General features: G+C 36.0%; 1 protein-coding gene across 9 annotated transcripts in view; it reads right to left on the reverse strand.

Moving 5' to 3' along the window:
• The window catches only part of STPG2 (sperm tail PG-rich repeat containing 2), a 574,187-nt gene extending 558,176 nt beyond the window's left edge, over positions 1-16,011 (reverse strand). For 8 of the 9 annotated variants that reach the window (XR_010841185.1, XM_067036895.1, XM_067036894.1 and 5 more), the window contains exons 1-3: positions 15,635-15,992; positions 7,773-7,885; positions 2,283-2,438 (exon numbers count right to left, since the gene is read on the reverse strand). Coding sequence is in view for 8 of the 9 variants with exons in the window: in XM_067036895.1 (XP_066892996.1) it covers positions 2,283-2,438; positions 7,773-7,885; positions 15,635-15,743 (378 nt within the window). In the remaining variant the exon portion in view is untranslated. Of the gene's footprint in view, positions 1-2,282; positions 2,439-7,772; positions 7,886-15,634 lie in introns of all 9 variants that reach the window. The other variant, XM_067036902.1, reaches the window with a different exon arrangement.
• Between the last annotated feature and the right edge of the window lie 1,883 nt (positions 16,012-17,894).

The following is a 17,894-nucleotide window of genomic DNA, read 5'->3' on the forward strand; positions in this document are numbered from 1 at the left end:
TTAGTATAGCAAGCATTAGTGATTCCAAAAACAGGCATACATTCCTACAGTCACATCAACAATCAGCAGTTCAAAGTGGTTACTTGTGCTATGCTATCATAGTATCTGCCAGGTAAAAACAAACTTTATATTTTCTTTAACATTTTCTGGCTTCATTCCTTTCCAGCTCCTGACCTACCTTCATCTTGCCGGTGCCCTGTATAAATATCCTAATTTTGCAGACCATTTAGCAAGGAAAATGTCTGATATGATGCTAAATGGAAATTTAAAATATAAAATAGAATGTATTACTATAGCTATGTAAGTTATGTAAAATTTTATGTAAGTGTATAAAATCTTATACATATATGATTTGATACTGAAAAGAGCTATGGAAAAATTAACAGAATTATCAATGTTAGAGTCAGAAGTTTTAAGGTGCTTATCCTTTTCTCTAAATTTCCTTTAATGGAAAACATTTTATAATTTAAGTAAAAACAGAAAGGAGTAACATATATTAGAAATACCAGTATAAAATATATCAAATAAAATACTGGCATTTAAATGATTTAGTAATATGAAAAATTACTTATTAAGAATATATTTATAATAGATATTTTTAAAATAGATAACCAACAAGTTAAAAAAATGAAGGGAAGCTCATATATTCATTAAAAAATAAAAATAGAGTGTAACTTCTATCAAAAAAAAGAATATATTGATCCTCTGTAGGTTTTAAATAAATAAATAAATGCTAGAGTTGACTGCACACATGTCCAATATGTAATTGTGTCATAAACATACTATCACTGGCAGAATTTCACTTCTTTATCATTAGAGACAACTATTAAGTAGTTTCAGTGACACTTATGAGACTGGTTGCCAAATTAAAACAGGAAAGTATTGAATGGCTTCCCCTCCATTCACTACTTTCAAAAACTACTTGCATGATGTCAAGACTTTCCAAAATGTAGCCCCAACCTTAGTGAATGCTTCTTCAAGATCCAGTTTGTGATATCCCTAATTCCCTCCAAAAACTATCTACTTCGGGCTATTAGTAAAAATTTTTACTAAATGTTTATTAAAATAGCATTTCATCAACTGTTCTGTGCTGAATTCCATTCATTCCTTCCTGTTAAAGTTATAGATCCCAGAGAGCAGTGATTTGTCTTCTAAGTATTATCAGTGCCTAGCATGATGTCTGGTTCACACAGTAACTCAAAAAATGTCTGATAAACACTTTCATGAGTAAATGAACATTTACTTTGTCCACACACGTGAAAGAGCTGATATTTAAGTATACTTATAAACATTTACCTTATTGTCATTACACTGACATTATTCAACTGAGTACTTAGCCCTAAAATATATCCTCCTAAACAAACAAAGAACTGATTAAAATTTAACTAATATGAGCTATGTGAAGTTGTTATGGAAAGAGGAGAGGGAACTACACTAAATAAACTATGAACAAAATCTGCTAGATTTTATTAATTATTTCAAAGGGGTTGGCTTTTGGTGCAAAGATTATTCTTTATATAACACCAGTGTACCTTTCCAAATATATCACCTGCTAATCTCCTACACAAATTCTTCACTCCAGTTAAAATAATCTTCTCATTGTCCTCCATAAGATCCCACTTCTCCATCTGCACTCATGTAGTCCTCCATGCCTAGAATGCATATTCCAACCCTATTCTTCAAAGCCAACCTCCTCTATAAATCCTCTACAAATTAGACTCTCTCATAACGTTGGGTTGGCCGAAAAGTTTGCTCAGGTTTTTCCATAAGCTGTTATGAAATACATCTTCTTCCTTTAAATTCCTATGGCATTTAATCACATGATCATTCACTTAGCACCTGTCACCTTTCATCTTGCATTAGTAATGATCTATATAGCTCGCTCATCTAAATTTTGAGCTTATTTATTTCAGGAGTCATGTTTCAAATTTCACTGTATTATTAACAGTACTTACACAGGAGTTTCCTCTATATAGAGAGGTAAACCACTCAGGCAGTTTTTTTAAATCTCCCTTACTTTCTGTTCACCACAGACATTAGAAGAGATTATATTATAGGTTTATCAAAAGCAGAAGTGAAGTCAAATATTAACATGGTTAAAAACTAAAGTTTATAAACATCAGATACTCATTTAATTATAAACTACAATATGGATACTAATAAACCTACTAATTTTTATGGTAAGTTTTTAAAATGTACTAATCACATAAAACAGTAAACCATTTCTACTTTATTTTAAATTTAAAAAAGGCCTTAGAAGCATAATTCAAAATAGCACGTACTGACTGAAGATGCTCTTTAGCCTCTCGTATCTTTCTGTTCATAGCTAACGTTCCAGGATAAGACTGATCATAGCTTGCTGGCCCTGGACCATCTGAAATAAACTTCTTAAAACGTTTCTCCCGGTTTTGTAGACTTTGGCCTCCTTTTATATTATACTAAATTGGAGAGAAAAAATGAAATAATTAAAAGAAACACTTTAAAATTAATACCTATTTGATAAATATTACATATTAATATGAATATTAATAGTTTTAAAACTCAGCCTGAGAAAGTTAAGGCTCTTGACTGAAGACAACTGTCTAAGGAGAGAGAGTAATAAGGATGACAATTAGAGCTGTCAGTTTTAATGCTGAACTCAAACTAAAATTTACTGTACTTTGAACACTCTAAGAGAATTCAACACTCCACTTTAAAACAGGAATCAAACACAAAGGAATCTCCAAAGCTGTGGAGCAAGAATAAAGAGCGTATGCTTATGTTTACAGGCCCCTGGAGAATTTACACCTCAGAAATGGGCTAAAAATGCTCATATTGGAGGGGAAAAGCAAACCTTCCACGCTTGTTTAGGATTAATTATTTTCATGAATAACATTTTGGTCATTTCCAGGGATGTTTATGCAGCTTTATTGGCAACAGCTTGGTTTTATGCTCAGATTAGTTTTAAACATTGTTTATTGCAGAGAAGAGTCCTGGGAGGAATGGCTCTCCATGTCACATATCTGGATTCTCTAAAATCATAAATTTATCAACTGGCTAATAGCCAGTTAATTCAAATAAAATTCCATCATACTAGTTTCACTAAACAGTCATAGTTCAATCATTTCAAAGATGATTCATATTAACATTGGATTGGCCAAAAAGTTCATTTGGGATTTTGTATGCTGTTATGGAAAAACACAAACTTTTTGGCCAACCCAACAGTTGTTGGCATTTGATTGATCAGATAAGGTTTTTTTTGTTATTGATTTACCAACAGACCATTTCACATGACATGTACATGTCAGTTGGTCACATTCACTATTAACTGAGCCTATCTTGAGTTTGCATCTTATTCAGCTTTATTCAGCTTTTAAGAAATACACAGAAGAGGTCTTCTTTTTCAAAAAAAAAAAATGAGTCAAATTAGATAGTCAATTCGCTACTTGATTACTGTTTTAATAAGATCACAATTCTTATGTTTAAAGAGTTTGGATCTATAATAGTAGACTTTAATGATTTTGTAAAAAAATTAACAAGTTAGATTAAATAATAAAATCATGTGAAAAGAAAAGATCTCCTCAAATTTTCATTCTTTGCAAGCCATTACTATAGTCTCTACGATCTGACACTTCAAACTGCAATTTGAATTTATATTGAATACTTCAACAGAGGATAGTAAAATCAATCTGATTTTTTTAAACTGTGTACAAATTAACCAGGATTTTTTTCAGATTATTCATAATTACCAATTCTACCAATTTTACAAATGGTTACCAAAGGAACTTTCATATGTCAGATAAGTGACCCAAAATTATATTACTAAGTAATTATACAATTTATATAAAAACCTGTGAGACAATGGTCTTAGTACTTCTTGAGAACTGTGCTTTGTCTATATGCAATAGCTATTTGATGAATTTTTATATTGTCAGCAATCTCTTAGCTCTACAGGAAGCAGAGTCTCATCTGAAGTGTGAGGCCATGCACTGTATCACATATGATAGACCATCATTCAGCTCTAATGAGGTGTAGCTCTCCAATCAAAAATCAAACCTAATCTGGACATCTATTCCTAGGCCTAGCCGGTGAGAAATAAGAAATAAACTATTTATCTGGACCCAGGGAAGACATCCCCACATCTAGAACCATTCTCACGTAACAAGGAACAAAACGGTATCTGCCATGCAGAAACAGGTCTGAAACTAGAAGACAACCAGAAAACATAAGTGACGTCTATACTGAAATTCTGGAGTGGGAATCATCCTAGGAAACAGGATATGAACAAAACAAATTACGTGACTTAATAAGTTAATTATCAAAGGATCAGAAGCTTGCACTTTGTAAATTTGATTCTTCTGCTTCTTTTATTTTCTTAATTTCCTTTATGTTCTTTTCTACTAAGCAAATTTCCTTTATGCTCCTTTCTACTTTTCTTTTCCTTTTGAAAAAAATTAACATGCTTTAGATATGCTAAAGGAAACAAAAGAAATTGTTTTGCCTATAACTGGGCAAGAGCTATAAAGGCAAAACTTACTTATACCCCCTACCCCAACTTTAGAATAATGGCCACAACCATAGCCAAAGTGAAATAACCATAAGAGGAAGAGAGAAATAGAGGAGACCAAATAGGGGGAAAGAATTTCAACTCCCAAATATTCTGCTTTTATAAAAGCTTCAAGTATTCTGTATTTAGCAGTGGAGGTGGGCCCTCACAAATACAACCCACATTTTTGGTTATTTTAAATTTCATTTTTAAAAAGTCTCCATTTTAAAAGTGAAGTCTCCAAATAATATTTACTAACTAACTTCTGATAGAAAGCAACATGTCAACCTATGCTTCCAAAAGAAAAGTATAAAGATAAGTTGTTAAATACATGCATTAATTTCCAGTAAGATTATCCCTTTAATTATTATCTATTATTTACAGAATATGTAACCTATGTCACACTACAAATGTTTCCTAATTCAGCTATTTAAAATGAAATGCCCCTTATTTTTCAAATAGTATAAGTTCACACTTCTTGAACTTCTAAAAGTTCTGCAAGAATTTAGCCTAAAACTACAAAAAAATCAACAGCAACTATGTAAATAAGTAATGTCATTTTTTTAAACAAAGGAAATCAATCTTCTCCTGGCATTTGTTTATAATTTTAAGAAGAAAAGTAGAGAATACCAGAACTCTTTTTCTTAGATCATCTATTACACAAAAAAGCACTTCCTAATTTCTTATTCTTGAAATCCAAGAAATGTACCCAATTTGAAATAAAATAAAATTTGATCTAAATAGCACTTTATATTATTTTACAGGTGGAACTGACTAAAATCAGTATTCATATAAAATAACACTCCAACATCCTGATACCTGTCACATTTAACAAGTTTGAAATCTACCTATTATGTATTTTATTACATTTCCCTCTTGGAATACCGGAGTTACAGATCAGGCTTAATGAGGGAAATACTGGTAGAACTAGCGAGCCCATATACCCATAATATGCTGGTCTGGCCTGTGAGCCATGGAGTGTAGGCAGGAGTGACACTTCTACCGATTAAGTCTAATGCCCCACTATTTACTGTTTTGCTTTTTGTGCTTTAGGCTCTAGTTTTCTGGAAGTTTTAAGATGCCAGGGAGGAGCAAGACATGTTTCCCTGAATTGGAAGTTGAAACCACCAACTGGCCAATTCCAGGTTCTTTATGCTACCAAGCAGAAAATGAAATAAGGTTTGTGTACTGGCTGGGGTGATTAACCCTGACCCAGACAGAAAAACAGGACTAATGAGAGCCAAGAAGAGTGTGGTGGGATGGAACATAGGGACACCCTGCAGAGCCTCCTAACTAAGCCAGTGAAAATGCTAAGAGCAACTTTATTTAAGGGTTAAAAAGCAAGCCTAAGAACCAAGAGCTCAGATGCCTTAGATCTGAAGAGTCTGGTGATCCCACTAAGCTTAGAACTCTACTGGATAAAGTTCTTGTTGAAGACATGGGGAACATGGAATGAGGAATGGAAAAATCTTAAGCTACCCGTAGCTTCGTGATCAGTTACAGAAACAGAACAGGTCCCCGCCTGTATTTCCTTGCTTCGTACATCACTTTCTTTCATTTTCCCTCTATTTTTTCCCCTTTCTATTATAACATGGCAACACTAACAATGGTTAAAATTTATTGAGTGCCAACTATAAGGCACTATTCTAAATGCTTACTAATATATTTAATCCTTAGAAAAAGCCTACCAAGTTATTACCCTTACTTAATAGATGAGGAAACTAAGACCCAAAGAGATTAAGTGGTTAAGATTAAAACTCACAGCTAGTAAGTAGCAGAGATGGATTTTGAATCTAGGTAGTCTAGAGCTAGCTCCAGTCTAGCTCCACAATCCTAACCAGTTCTTTATAATAGCTCATGTTATATTTACCATCGAATCTATAAGTTGCAGAATAATGAAAGAGGAATGTTCAAGAACAAGAAATAGCCTAAATCTAGAGATCCGGGATTCATTTAGCAGTGACACTGTAATACCATCTTCGAATGCAGTAGCTAGATATTAATTTGGCTCCTTCTGGGAAGGAAAATTATCCATAAAATAATTGCACTTTTAAAATTATATATATGGGAAGAAGTGTGTGTATGTTGTGTGCATGAGAGAGAACTAGGCAGTCAAGGGGTGAAAAATAATGGAAATCTATTGTTTTTATCTGTCCAGCATCCCTTCTATCATCTGCTCATAACAGCATATTTGCCACCCTTGGGACAATCAAACCTCCCCTATATTTTGTGATTTTAAAGGAGCTTCTAAACACAGGAACCCCTGACCCAGGAATCATAGGTGTGGGTCCATAGTAAAACTGGACCAATCAGATTTTCCCTACTGGGGATTTTAATCTTCAGTGTTGTCACACATAAAAAGTGGAAGAAGTTATAGAATTAAGTTATCTAATGGCAGTTTCCCATTGAATGATGCAGAAGTTCTTACTACCGTAATACCTGGAATACCTGGAGTCCTATCCTTCTGTAAGTCCTGACTGCTCAATTCTTCCTTCAAGTCTATGAGCCACCCAAGTACCTTACCTATAAATCTGTGATAAACATAGTATCTGTTTCAAAAATCCACTTTATTGCTAGCAAGCAAAAACCCCTAACTGGTAGAATCATTGCCATTAATAATTGAGAAAATCTAATGCAAAAATTAAGGCATAAATGACTTGATCTGGGCCTCCAACAGGGGAGATAAAGGTCTGCTAGGGTCAAGTCGGAGTCATTATGAATGAGTACAAAATTTATGTGAAAAGGGAAAACTTGATATTAATGATTATAAAGACTGGAGTTACAACCACTATTTCTGAACATAAATGGACCAATGAAGATAGTCTGGTCACAGACTCTTGAGAAATAGAAGACAACGGCAACAGCTATAGCTTTAGAGTATGGCACAAAAACCAGTTCCTTCACTCTGTTGCCATCCTTATTCTACATATTTTGACCATCTGCACAACTTTCATGGGCCTTAATTAATTCAGTAGTCCTATTCTCCCATTCAGGAATCTCAAGGTCTGTGAGGCATGTAACAATGTTTTATGCCTTATAGAATATGTGGATTAATGACAAACACCCAACCAGACAACCGACAGTGAACACATTTGTTTTTCTCTTATTCTAATTGCAAAATATAGAGTGAAAGGTGAAAGAAGATCACATGAAGGGAAAATAAAATATGACAAATGACATGTTAGTCTATTAGAGGAAGAAAGCATAATTTTTATTAGCTCAATTATAATAACTATGATAAATTTACCTGCACCTCTGAAACATTATAGTGTCCTGGACCTGGAACAGCTTTCTCAGTGTTAGAGGCAACAGTAGAAGTAATTTCTCTGGCAGCCAAAGAAAGGAATGGTGCATAGCCACCTATGAAAGTAAAATCATATCACCGGCAGATAAGATAGGATTCTAATAATTTCAGAGAAAAAGCACTCAAAATGTATAAAATTATTTGGTAACCTCAATTGCTGAGACTGTATTATTAGAACTAAGGTCTAGCCACAGAAGTTTTTGCATTTCAAAAATTTTATGTAAGAGCAGAATTTGTATTAATATACATTAAATATAAGAACCTACAGAACTGGACTTACTAAACACCAGAAAAAATATCTAAAGAAAATAAAACAAGTATTTTTTCTTCTAAGCATATTTGGTTGAGATTAAAATGGAAGTTCTATTTAACTGATAAAATATTTTCATCCTCAGAAGATCACAGTTTTATATATTGGAAAAACATATTAATTATAGAGAATAGCATATATGAATTTGTAGGCAGAGCCTAGATAGAAATAATTTAAAGTGAGCTTACGGCAACTAATTAATATGTTTCCTCACTTTGGTACATAGTTGGCACTCGGTAAATATTTCTTGACTGCCTGACCCCAAACAAAGGTTTATAAATCCAAGATACAAGCAGAGACATAGTAAGTAAACTTAGTAGACAGATTTAGTCTGCTGAAAGATTGATAAAAATTTTCAAGAAATATAGCAAGAAAATGAGCATAGTTTAATCAACAAAGATACTAAAGAGAAAATAGAGCAGCTATATTCAACAGGTAATAAAAGAATGAAAGTGAGGACTCAAAACTTGTGAGAATCTTGCACAACAAAGGACAATGTACACTATGAATATTTATGGTGATAATTAGTACAGTTTAAAAGCTTGCTAATCTGGACTAATAACATATTTTTAAAGCCAGAAATAATGTTTCTTTTGAGGCCTTCATGTACTAAAATGCAACTGAAATCAAAAGTTATTTATTTGTGTTGGGTATTAAAGCACAAAAGAGGGGAGTCAAATGCAGATCTTACCCTTAAAAAGCAACAACCTACTGAAGCATTAAGAAAAGTACTAAAATAATTTTAAACATGGAAAAATATCTGAAGTGCTAAAAAATGCCCAGAAGGTCAAAAAGAGAAGTTCTCAACCACACTGAGGTGGATTAGAAAAAGTTTCATGAATGATGTTAAAACTCTGGGTGTTAATTTACTGACTGATGGTTTGAATTTGCTATCCCAAAGCAAAAACAAACAAACAAAACAACACAAGGACCATAACAGAAATCCTTAAAAGGAAGCCAAGTTTCGAGAAACCCAGGACAGCAGTTGAAATGTTCCAAATCGGGGTAAGCAACCAAAGAAAAAGATACAGATTTCCATCAAAACACACATATAAGCACACAGAAACCAAGCTACAGATTATATAAAGTGAATAGTGAAAACAACCAGAGAGTGTTCTACCAAGCAGCAGGAAAATATGTCCTATAAACTGGAGAAAAGTCAATGAAAAGAAACACATTTAGGAATGAGAAGATGGAATTAGCACAAAAAACATTAAAGTATCTATTATAAATATTCTTCATATGTTCAATAAGGTAGAAGAAAGATGAACATGAGGAGATAACGATATAAAAAAGACCCAAATCAAACTTCTGAAATGAAAAGTATACTGAATGGGATTAACAACTAATTTTATGTGGGTTAATAAAAGACATTTTTTCTCAATTCTTAATCACTTAAAAAAATTGACTGTTTTAAGCAAAAATAATTTCAATTTATTGTGGCATTACAGCATATGTAGAAATAAAATATATGGCCACAATAACACAAAGAATGAGATGGGGAAAACAGAAGCACACTTGTACGGCTCATATACTATACACGAAGTGGTACAATATTATTTGAAGGTAGATTGTGATAAGTTAGAGATGTATATTGTAAACCCTAGAGCAACCACTAAGTAATAAAAGAAAGAGGTACAGCTAGTAAACCAATAGTGGAGATAAAGACAGAACCATTTTTTTAAAAACTCAAATCATTCAACTGTGTTAGCGAAAGAAGAGAAACAAAGAACAGATGAGATAAATACATAACAAATAGCAAGAGAGTAAATTTAAACACAACAATATTGATAGTGAAATTAAATGGAAAAGTTCTAAATGCCCCAACTAAAAGAGATTGTCAGATTAGATAAAAAAGCAAGACCCAACTTTATGGTGTCATAGGAAACCCTCTTAAAACATAAAGACACAGAGGTTAAAAATAAAAGGATGAAAGAAGGTATACCACGCATCCATGTATCAAAGAAAGCTGGAGTGACTAAATTAAAATCAGATAAAGCAGATTTTAGAACAAAGAATACCAGGAATAAGAGAAACATTTCATTACGTTAAAGGGGTCATTTCATCAACTTAATAATCCATAAAGAAAAGCAAGGAGGGCTTCCCTGGTGGCGCAGTGGTTGAGAGTCCGCCTGCCGATGCAGGGGACACGGGTTCGTGCCCTGGTCCGGGAAGATCCCACATGCCGCAGAGCAACTAAGCCCGTGAGCCATGGCCGCTGGGCCTGCGCGTCCGGAGCCTGTGCTCCGCAATGGGAGAGGCCACAGCGGTGAGAGGCCCGCATACCGCAAAAAAAAAAAAAAAAAAAAAAAAAAAAAAAAAAAAAAGAAAAGCAAGGAATTAATTGCCATAAAAATTAGAATAGTGCTTACCTGTAGGGAAGAGGGAAAGGGTTATGATTGGAAAAGAACATTTTGCAATGTTATATTTCTTTACTTCAGTATTCACTTTTTAAGTTATTTAAATTTTATGCAATTTTCTGCATCCGTATTTCATCTCACAATTAAAGGTATTTATTTTTAATTTATGTTCATTTAGGTAATGTGAGATAGATATGAAAACTAAGAAAGCTAAGCTTAAGCTAGTTCTGAGGCAGCTGTCATCAGAACATGGCAGAGATTCTAACTGAATCTATCTAAAGAAACATAAAATGAATTGCAAAATACTGAAATTCATATAAAAATGGGGAAAAAACCCCTACACAATAGCCCCATGTGTTCAAGAAAGCCAGTACTCATAAAATCTCCATTGACGTTTCCCAATATTAATCACAAAATAATCTTTCATCAATAGGTTAAAAGTTTGTATGAAATATTGAGCTCAAGTAAAACCACAAGAAAATTTAAATGTTTATACTAATAAGCTCCATAACAGAAGGGACTTTTCTGTTTTATTCATAACTATATGCCTACTGTGTACAGTTACGGTGACAAGCTGTCTTAGTTTGCCCAGGACACAGGACTTGTAGTGCTAAAATCAGGACATTCCCAGATAAACCAGGATGGTTGGTCTCCCTATCATACTGTCGTGCATATTAAACAATATAGAATAGGTGATATTCTAAACTACACCTTTACTCATTCATTCAGCAATACTGAAATGCTTTATTACGTGTCAGAGAGAGGCAGTTAGGGTACAATAATGAATAAGCTAAAACCCTTGCCTCAAATAGTGGGGAAGCCAAACAAATAAACAAACAATTTACATTACAAACGGTGCTGCTAATAATTAAGATACAAAATATAGGAGAAGACGATTCTGGCACATTAGGGTTGGTGGAGTGAAAAATTAAAAGTTTGATTTGGGACATATGACTATACTGACATGTTAAGTTCCAACAATAAATGATAAACCAAACTGTCAGGTAGAAAGAAGAAATGAAGAATATAGAAGATAAGATTGGAGAAGAACGAAGTAAGTTCAATTTGAGATATACTATGTTTGTGGCACCAACAGCAGAAGATAAATCAGACTGGCATGAAGCAATAAAAGTCAGTCTATTTTTTGAGAAAGAAGGTGGGCGGCGTGGGATAAAGGACAAGTTCTGCAGCCACAACTACAGTACAAAGCAAGCAGGGCATTCTTCACATAAAATAGCTAGATCTTTGAAACATATACTCATCTTCAGGGACATCAACATTTATATAGCAATCACATACATATTTTTGTTTTGTTTTTTTGCGGTACGCGGGCCTCTCACCGTCGTGGCCTCCCCCGTGGCGGAGCACAGGCTCCGGACGCGCAGGCTCAGCGGCCACGGCTCACGGGCCCAGCCGCTCCGCGGCATGTGGGATCCTCCCAGACCGGAGCACGAACCCGTGTCCCCTGCATCGGCAGGCGGACTCTCAACCACTGCGCCACCAGGGAAGCCCACATACATATTTTTATTTAAACTTAAATAAAGACAGAATTCCCTGAAATGGTCTCCCTAAATTCTGAATGGCTAATAAGATAAAACCATTATTGCTGGCATAAGCACAAAGGCAGGAGTACAAGACCATGGACAGCTCTTGCTTCTGTGGCAGATAAAACTAACTGCTTTCCCATCAAAGAAGAAATTTAGCAAAGAATATATTAAGAACCACTGTCACCCAGCCTAGATAATAATATAGAACCAGCACAGATAACTAATATATGCTAATATGGGGTACCATTTGTTACGTAAATCAAGCTCAAAAAGCAATGAAATACGCCTTAGCACAATAATGCCAGGAGCAGTCACATTATTAAAAGGACTATGTTTTTATCATATTTTACTAGGTTGGGCGTTTATGGGAAAGATTTGCTTTAATGAGATAAGATTTGCTTGCTTCTCAGATAATTTGCAAGAAAATCAGGAGCAGCTCTCACTAATCTGGAATCGGAATATCCAGTATCTCTCCCACTCATGAAATCAGAGCAGCTCAGTCCTATTCCTTTCCAGCTGCAAATCCTGGGTAGAAATCCCTGATCAACTGGACAAAAGTCAAGGCAATGAAGTTTGAAAATTAATGTGGAAAGAATTTTCTGAGGAAAATATGAAGACAATACACTGGAGGACTGACCAAGCAGCCTACAGTAAGAGGAAAATGATAATTAGAAGAGAAAGGTTAAGAATAAAGAGTATCTGCACCACCTTTCTTTTGAAGTTCTAAGACTAAGATCTTCTCCTCTTGTGTAATTCAAGGTAACAAATAAATTACATAAAGTCCCAACATCGCTTTTCCTACATCATACTCTACAAAATTTCCCTGACCCTTAAATAAGCGTGTATACTTCTGTATAGTCCAGTGTTACTGACCTCAAAGAGGTGTAAAGCAGAATGTACCTAGGAAAGAGGTAACAGCTACTTTTAAATTATCTTGCCAGGGAATCTTGTAGAGAAATGACTAAAGAAACACCTGTAACCTCTATTGATTATTATTATTAGCATTTCAGTGCTGAGTATTACTAAAACAGGGTTCTATAGGATGCAGCTGCTCAAAGTTCCCAAATATGGAATTTCCTAGTTTCCTTCATAGGTCAACAAGGCACAATTCTATAAAACAGTAAAAGAATGGCCTTGCAAACCCCAGTTACTGATCTCTAAGCAAAGTTCACAAAAGTCAGATTATGAGTTTTTAATTCTGCTATGTGTAACTCATTAGATTTTTTTAAACTTTCTTTCAAGAATTACTGTTTATTTCTTTTACATACGTGTTAAGGTATTGAGCTAAAAACTGAGACGAACGCAGTCAAGATCTTGGTTATTGCCCTCAATAATCTCACATTTTAATGTGGCAGCCAGATAAGTTAACAGATAATTACAATATAGTATCAAAGTGCTTTGAGTCATTAGGAGACAAAGAAGAAAGACCTGAGACAGAGTGGAGTCAAAGAACAACTTCACTTTACCTGAGGCTCAAAGAATAAGTAGGAATTAGCCAAGGAAAGAAAAGAGAGATTACTCAGCAAAGGTAGCAGCAGGTACAAAGGCATGGAGATGAATGAACATGAATTTACAGACAATGCAAAGTTGGAATTGCTGATATGTAGGTTAAGCGCTGGTGGAGGTGTAGTGCCTGGAAAGATCAGGTTAAGTGAGAGACCAGGTTAGGGATCTTGAAGAATCTTATGCACCATGTTAAGGAGTTCAGATTTTAACCTTAGTGTTAAAAGGAATTTTTTAAACAAATAACATAATTATATCTTAGGAAGATTACATTAGACATAAGACAGAAGTTGTTAGAGACTGAAACAGAGAAACCAATAATATTTTATTGGTTTATTTCAGAATAAAAATAACAAATCCCAAACTAAGTCAAGGGCAGTTAAATGAAGAAAGGGAACCAGTTTGAGAGAGAATGAAAAGAGAAAATCAACAGGTTCTAATGATCAATGGGAGTGATCAGTCAGAGGGAAAAAAAGGAGTCTAAAATAATTCCAAAGCTAAAAGTTTATAAGCCACTGACAGGGCATTTTTTTTTCAAAGGGGTCTGTGATGGTAGGGAAAATGATAAGTTCAGACACCTGGAGTTTCAGATGCCAGAGACCACCCAGGTAGGGATGTCCAAAAAAAGTAATTGGCAATGCAAAGGCCTGATGATCAGGAGAAAGCTCATCTTAGATATATGAATCACCTGTATCTCTAAAGACTGTTAGGGAGTCATCAGAATCAGAATATAGATAGCAGTTGAAGCTATGGATTTGAATGAAAAAGTAAACATGAGAAAAGCAAAGGATGGGAAGTACAGTATATAAACATTTAAAAGGTATTTAGAAAAATAAAAACCTTTAAAGAAGACTATGGAGGGTTGGTTGAAGAGGGGAAAAATGATACCTGATTCAGCATTTAACAAATGTTACTAGGTCCCAGCCATGTATCAGGCACTGTTCCAAGACAATAGTTGGAAAAAGAACCAGAAAAAAATGATGTTACAGACACCAAGGGAAGAAATATCTCTAAAAAGACAATGGTCAGTTGTGTCAAAATAAGGATTGAAAAGTATCATAAGTGTAAGCATTTTCGGTGGTCGTCGGTGGCTAATAAATTGGCAGGGAGTTAATGCTTATAAGGACTCAGCTGCATTAAATAAAGACACATAATAAGCTCCAAGAACACCGATATCAATAGCAGAAGCTGAAAAGCAGTAAAATTCAAGATTAAAACAATGACAAATGACAAATTTGTACTCCAAACAAACTTAAATCAACCTAATACCCTAATCTCATCAAACATGTTAACAGAGTAGTGGATCTTGGCATTTGTTTAAAAATACAGGAATAGTGTGAAAATAGGGAAAATGCGGGCTAACAAAGGAAAAAGTGTAATTTGGATGGTATTTAGCCCCACAAAAATCATCAGATTAGAAAAAGCAGAAAGCAAATTAGAAGTATTTATTAAAAGTCACCCCCTAGCCACTAATTGCTAACAAATGAGAACAAATATTTAAATTATCCATTCCCACCCCACCTCTCAAAGAGTACAGCTTTTCTTTACAGAATGTGGGATAAACAGGCTCTCGCTAAGTATATTGAAAAAGATGGGTATGGTAAGATAGGAAGCATCTGCCTGAAAAAATACATGGGACTATCTTTAAAAGGTATTCCAAAACAGAAATATAAAAGTTATATCTCAGTAAATTACTGTTTCTCTGGTTAGTTAGGAAAGGTGTGTGAGGCAGGGAGGATTACAAAGAAGAGACAGAAAGCGCTAAGAAGTACACAGGAGATTTGGAGACTCACGTAGGCAACGGGGCCAGGAAATAAAAATCCTAGATCTAATCTGTACCATTTAAAGTATGATGTGGACAACCACTGTAAAATCAAGTCTTCACCATACGCTTACTGGCCTTGTGAAATGCGACAAATTATTTTACCAGTTATCACCTGTAAAATAAGGATAGTATTTTCCTTGCCTACTTCATGTGTTATACTTATGAAGTGGTACTATAGTGTTTAACTCAGGCACACAGAAGCGGAGCAGGCTGAAAGTGAGGCGCCTGTTACAGAAGACTTGCCTTTCTCTACACCTTACCTGTTGCCTGCTGCTTCAGGAAAGGTACCTGGTAGGATCCAGGACCCACATGATCCTCAGTGCTGCCACCTTCAGCCAATCTAAGCACACGGGAAGCCCGAGCATACATAATGGCGTGGGGGGAAGGGTGGGCAGCTGCAAAGGTATTAAAAACAGGGAGGCTAGAAGAGATGTGGAGCAAAAAGAAGCCGTCAACAATTTCAGGAGGCCGGGGAAGAACTTCTGTAAATGGAGGTGCTAGCGCAGGGGCTATCGCCCCACCCGCTCATTGGTGTCAGAATACTCCCAGGTCGATTTCTAGCCGCGTGGAAAACTGAAAAGGAGTATGAGCACAGACAAGACATCCCACAGGTTCATCCGTTCACCAAACGAGAGCGGAAGCGCTCTTCCAAGGAAGGAGGTTAAATAGTAGGCGCCCGCCCCTCTGCTTCCGGAACTGGCTCCGCCCATTTCTTTCCACCCGGAAGTCTCTGGGAGAGAGGTTCAAGCGCTTTTCCTGGCCGAGCCCTGGGATCATGCGCACCGAGCCGCAAGCCTTCCCCACTCGCTCCGCCCCGCGGTCTCGGCGTCCTCCAGCAGAGGGCGGGGCCGAGGCCCGCTGCTCCTATTATTTCGTTGCTTCGCGATTCAGAAAAGCTCCAGAAAACGCATTGGAAGGCTTTAGGGGTAATTTGGCCGTGGTCCATTTCCCCTTTAAGTCAGGGCGGCTGGGAAGAGACTAGCATCTACTGTGAAAGAAAAGCCTTAGTGCAAAGGGAAACGCTTCCGCAACCTCATTCCCAACTCCTACCACAACTATACTCGCACCCCAGGGGGAAAGCGCTCTGACTTTATCCCATAGATAGTCCAAAGGGTGCTAAGAGAAACCCAGAAGGTGGTGGTGACAAGAAACAGAGAACCGGGGGAAGGAGACGAAAAACTCACCAACCGAAGCAATGCAAATTCAGGTAAAGCTGCTCCTGTTGTCAGATACCAAGCAACGGCAGCATTGATTTATTACATTGTGTATAAGTAGAGCAAAGACCTTGAGAAAGCCCAGTCCACCCCACTAAACCAAGGAGTCTCTTAACTTTAGGCGAAAGAAACCAGGCTTCTGCAAAGGCCTTAAGGAGTCTATGTCAGAATCCACCTAAAAGTTGTCTCAGGACTTTTTTTTTTCCCAGCAAGGGTTCCATCCAGATTCTAACCATTCTAAAGGCTTAAACAAATCCTATCCTATCTTGACCATGCCTTACCCCCAAATGAGCTACAGTACTTTAATGTGTTCCTACTACAAATTTGTACTTATTTATACTCTGGAGGAAAAGGTTCAGTACTCAATTCTGTGGGTCATTTATTGTGGCTTAATTGTTCCATATATGTTAGAATGCTCTCCATACAAGACTTATCTGCCTTTCAAGAATGTATCTGTAGTACCTTTTTTCCTACTCGGTAGCTTCCTGAATAATCATTTAGTCACTTAAAAAACACTTACTGGCATATGCCATAGATTCAGTACCCTGCTAAGTTATGGGGATACAAAGATCCTCAAGGGTTCTGTATCTAATGGAAAAAGAGACGTGTGTAATCCCTAACAAGAGATGACAAGAGAGATGAATAAAATGATAAAAATATTACAGTACTTTGGATACCTCCTCTTCCTACTAAGAAACTAGATACTCAACTATATGGTGACCCCACAAAGCAAATTCAGATGCCAGCCATTTTGCTGTAGGCACTGGTGAAGGCTCTCACATCCTCCTTCTGGCTTTTCACATCTGCAACAGTCTAGGTTACTCTTTCCTGGGGTAGACTTGGCTTTGAGACTGGAAATGGAAGCGGTAAAGCAGGCTTTATATGCTTTCTGTCTGATCTGATTTTTGTCCACTGGACCTAACCTAACTTAGACAAAAGGAGCTCTTCATAGGTGCATCCTAGTTTATTTACAGATCTCTAAAGGGGAATTTGTAGCCTTAAGACCTATGTACCACCTAGAAATGTAGAATTTCTTTATGTTGCCTGCCTCCTCAGTCCATGTTCTTTCCTCAACGACCTCACAGACAGGGGTAGCTGATCAATGGCAGGACTCTAGCATTTCTGGGCCTTGTGGCCAGATCCCATGTAAATATCAGACTACTGAGGTACACCCTCTACATTCTTTGATTTTGTAACACTTCGTCTTTAAGAATTCTGTGTTCCTAGCAAAAGGCTTTTCTTTGAAAAGTTGTTAGTGTGAAAATCCTTCCTCTATTTCCTTGAATTACTATGGCTGTTCTGTCTA

The sequence above is a fragment of the Kogia breviceps genome, chromosome 6, assembly GCF_026419965.1.
Source record: "Kogia breviceps isolate mKogBre1 chromosome 6, mKogBre1 haplotype 1, whole genome shotgun sequence".
Lineage (NCBI taxonomy): Eukaryota > Metazoa > Chordata > Mammalia > Artiodactyla > Physeteridae > Kogia > Kogia breviceps.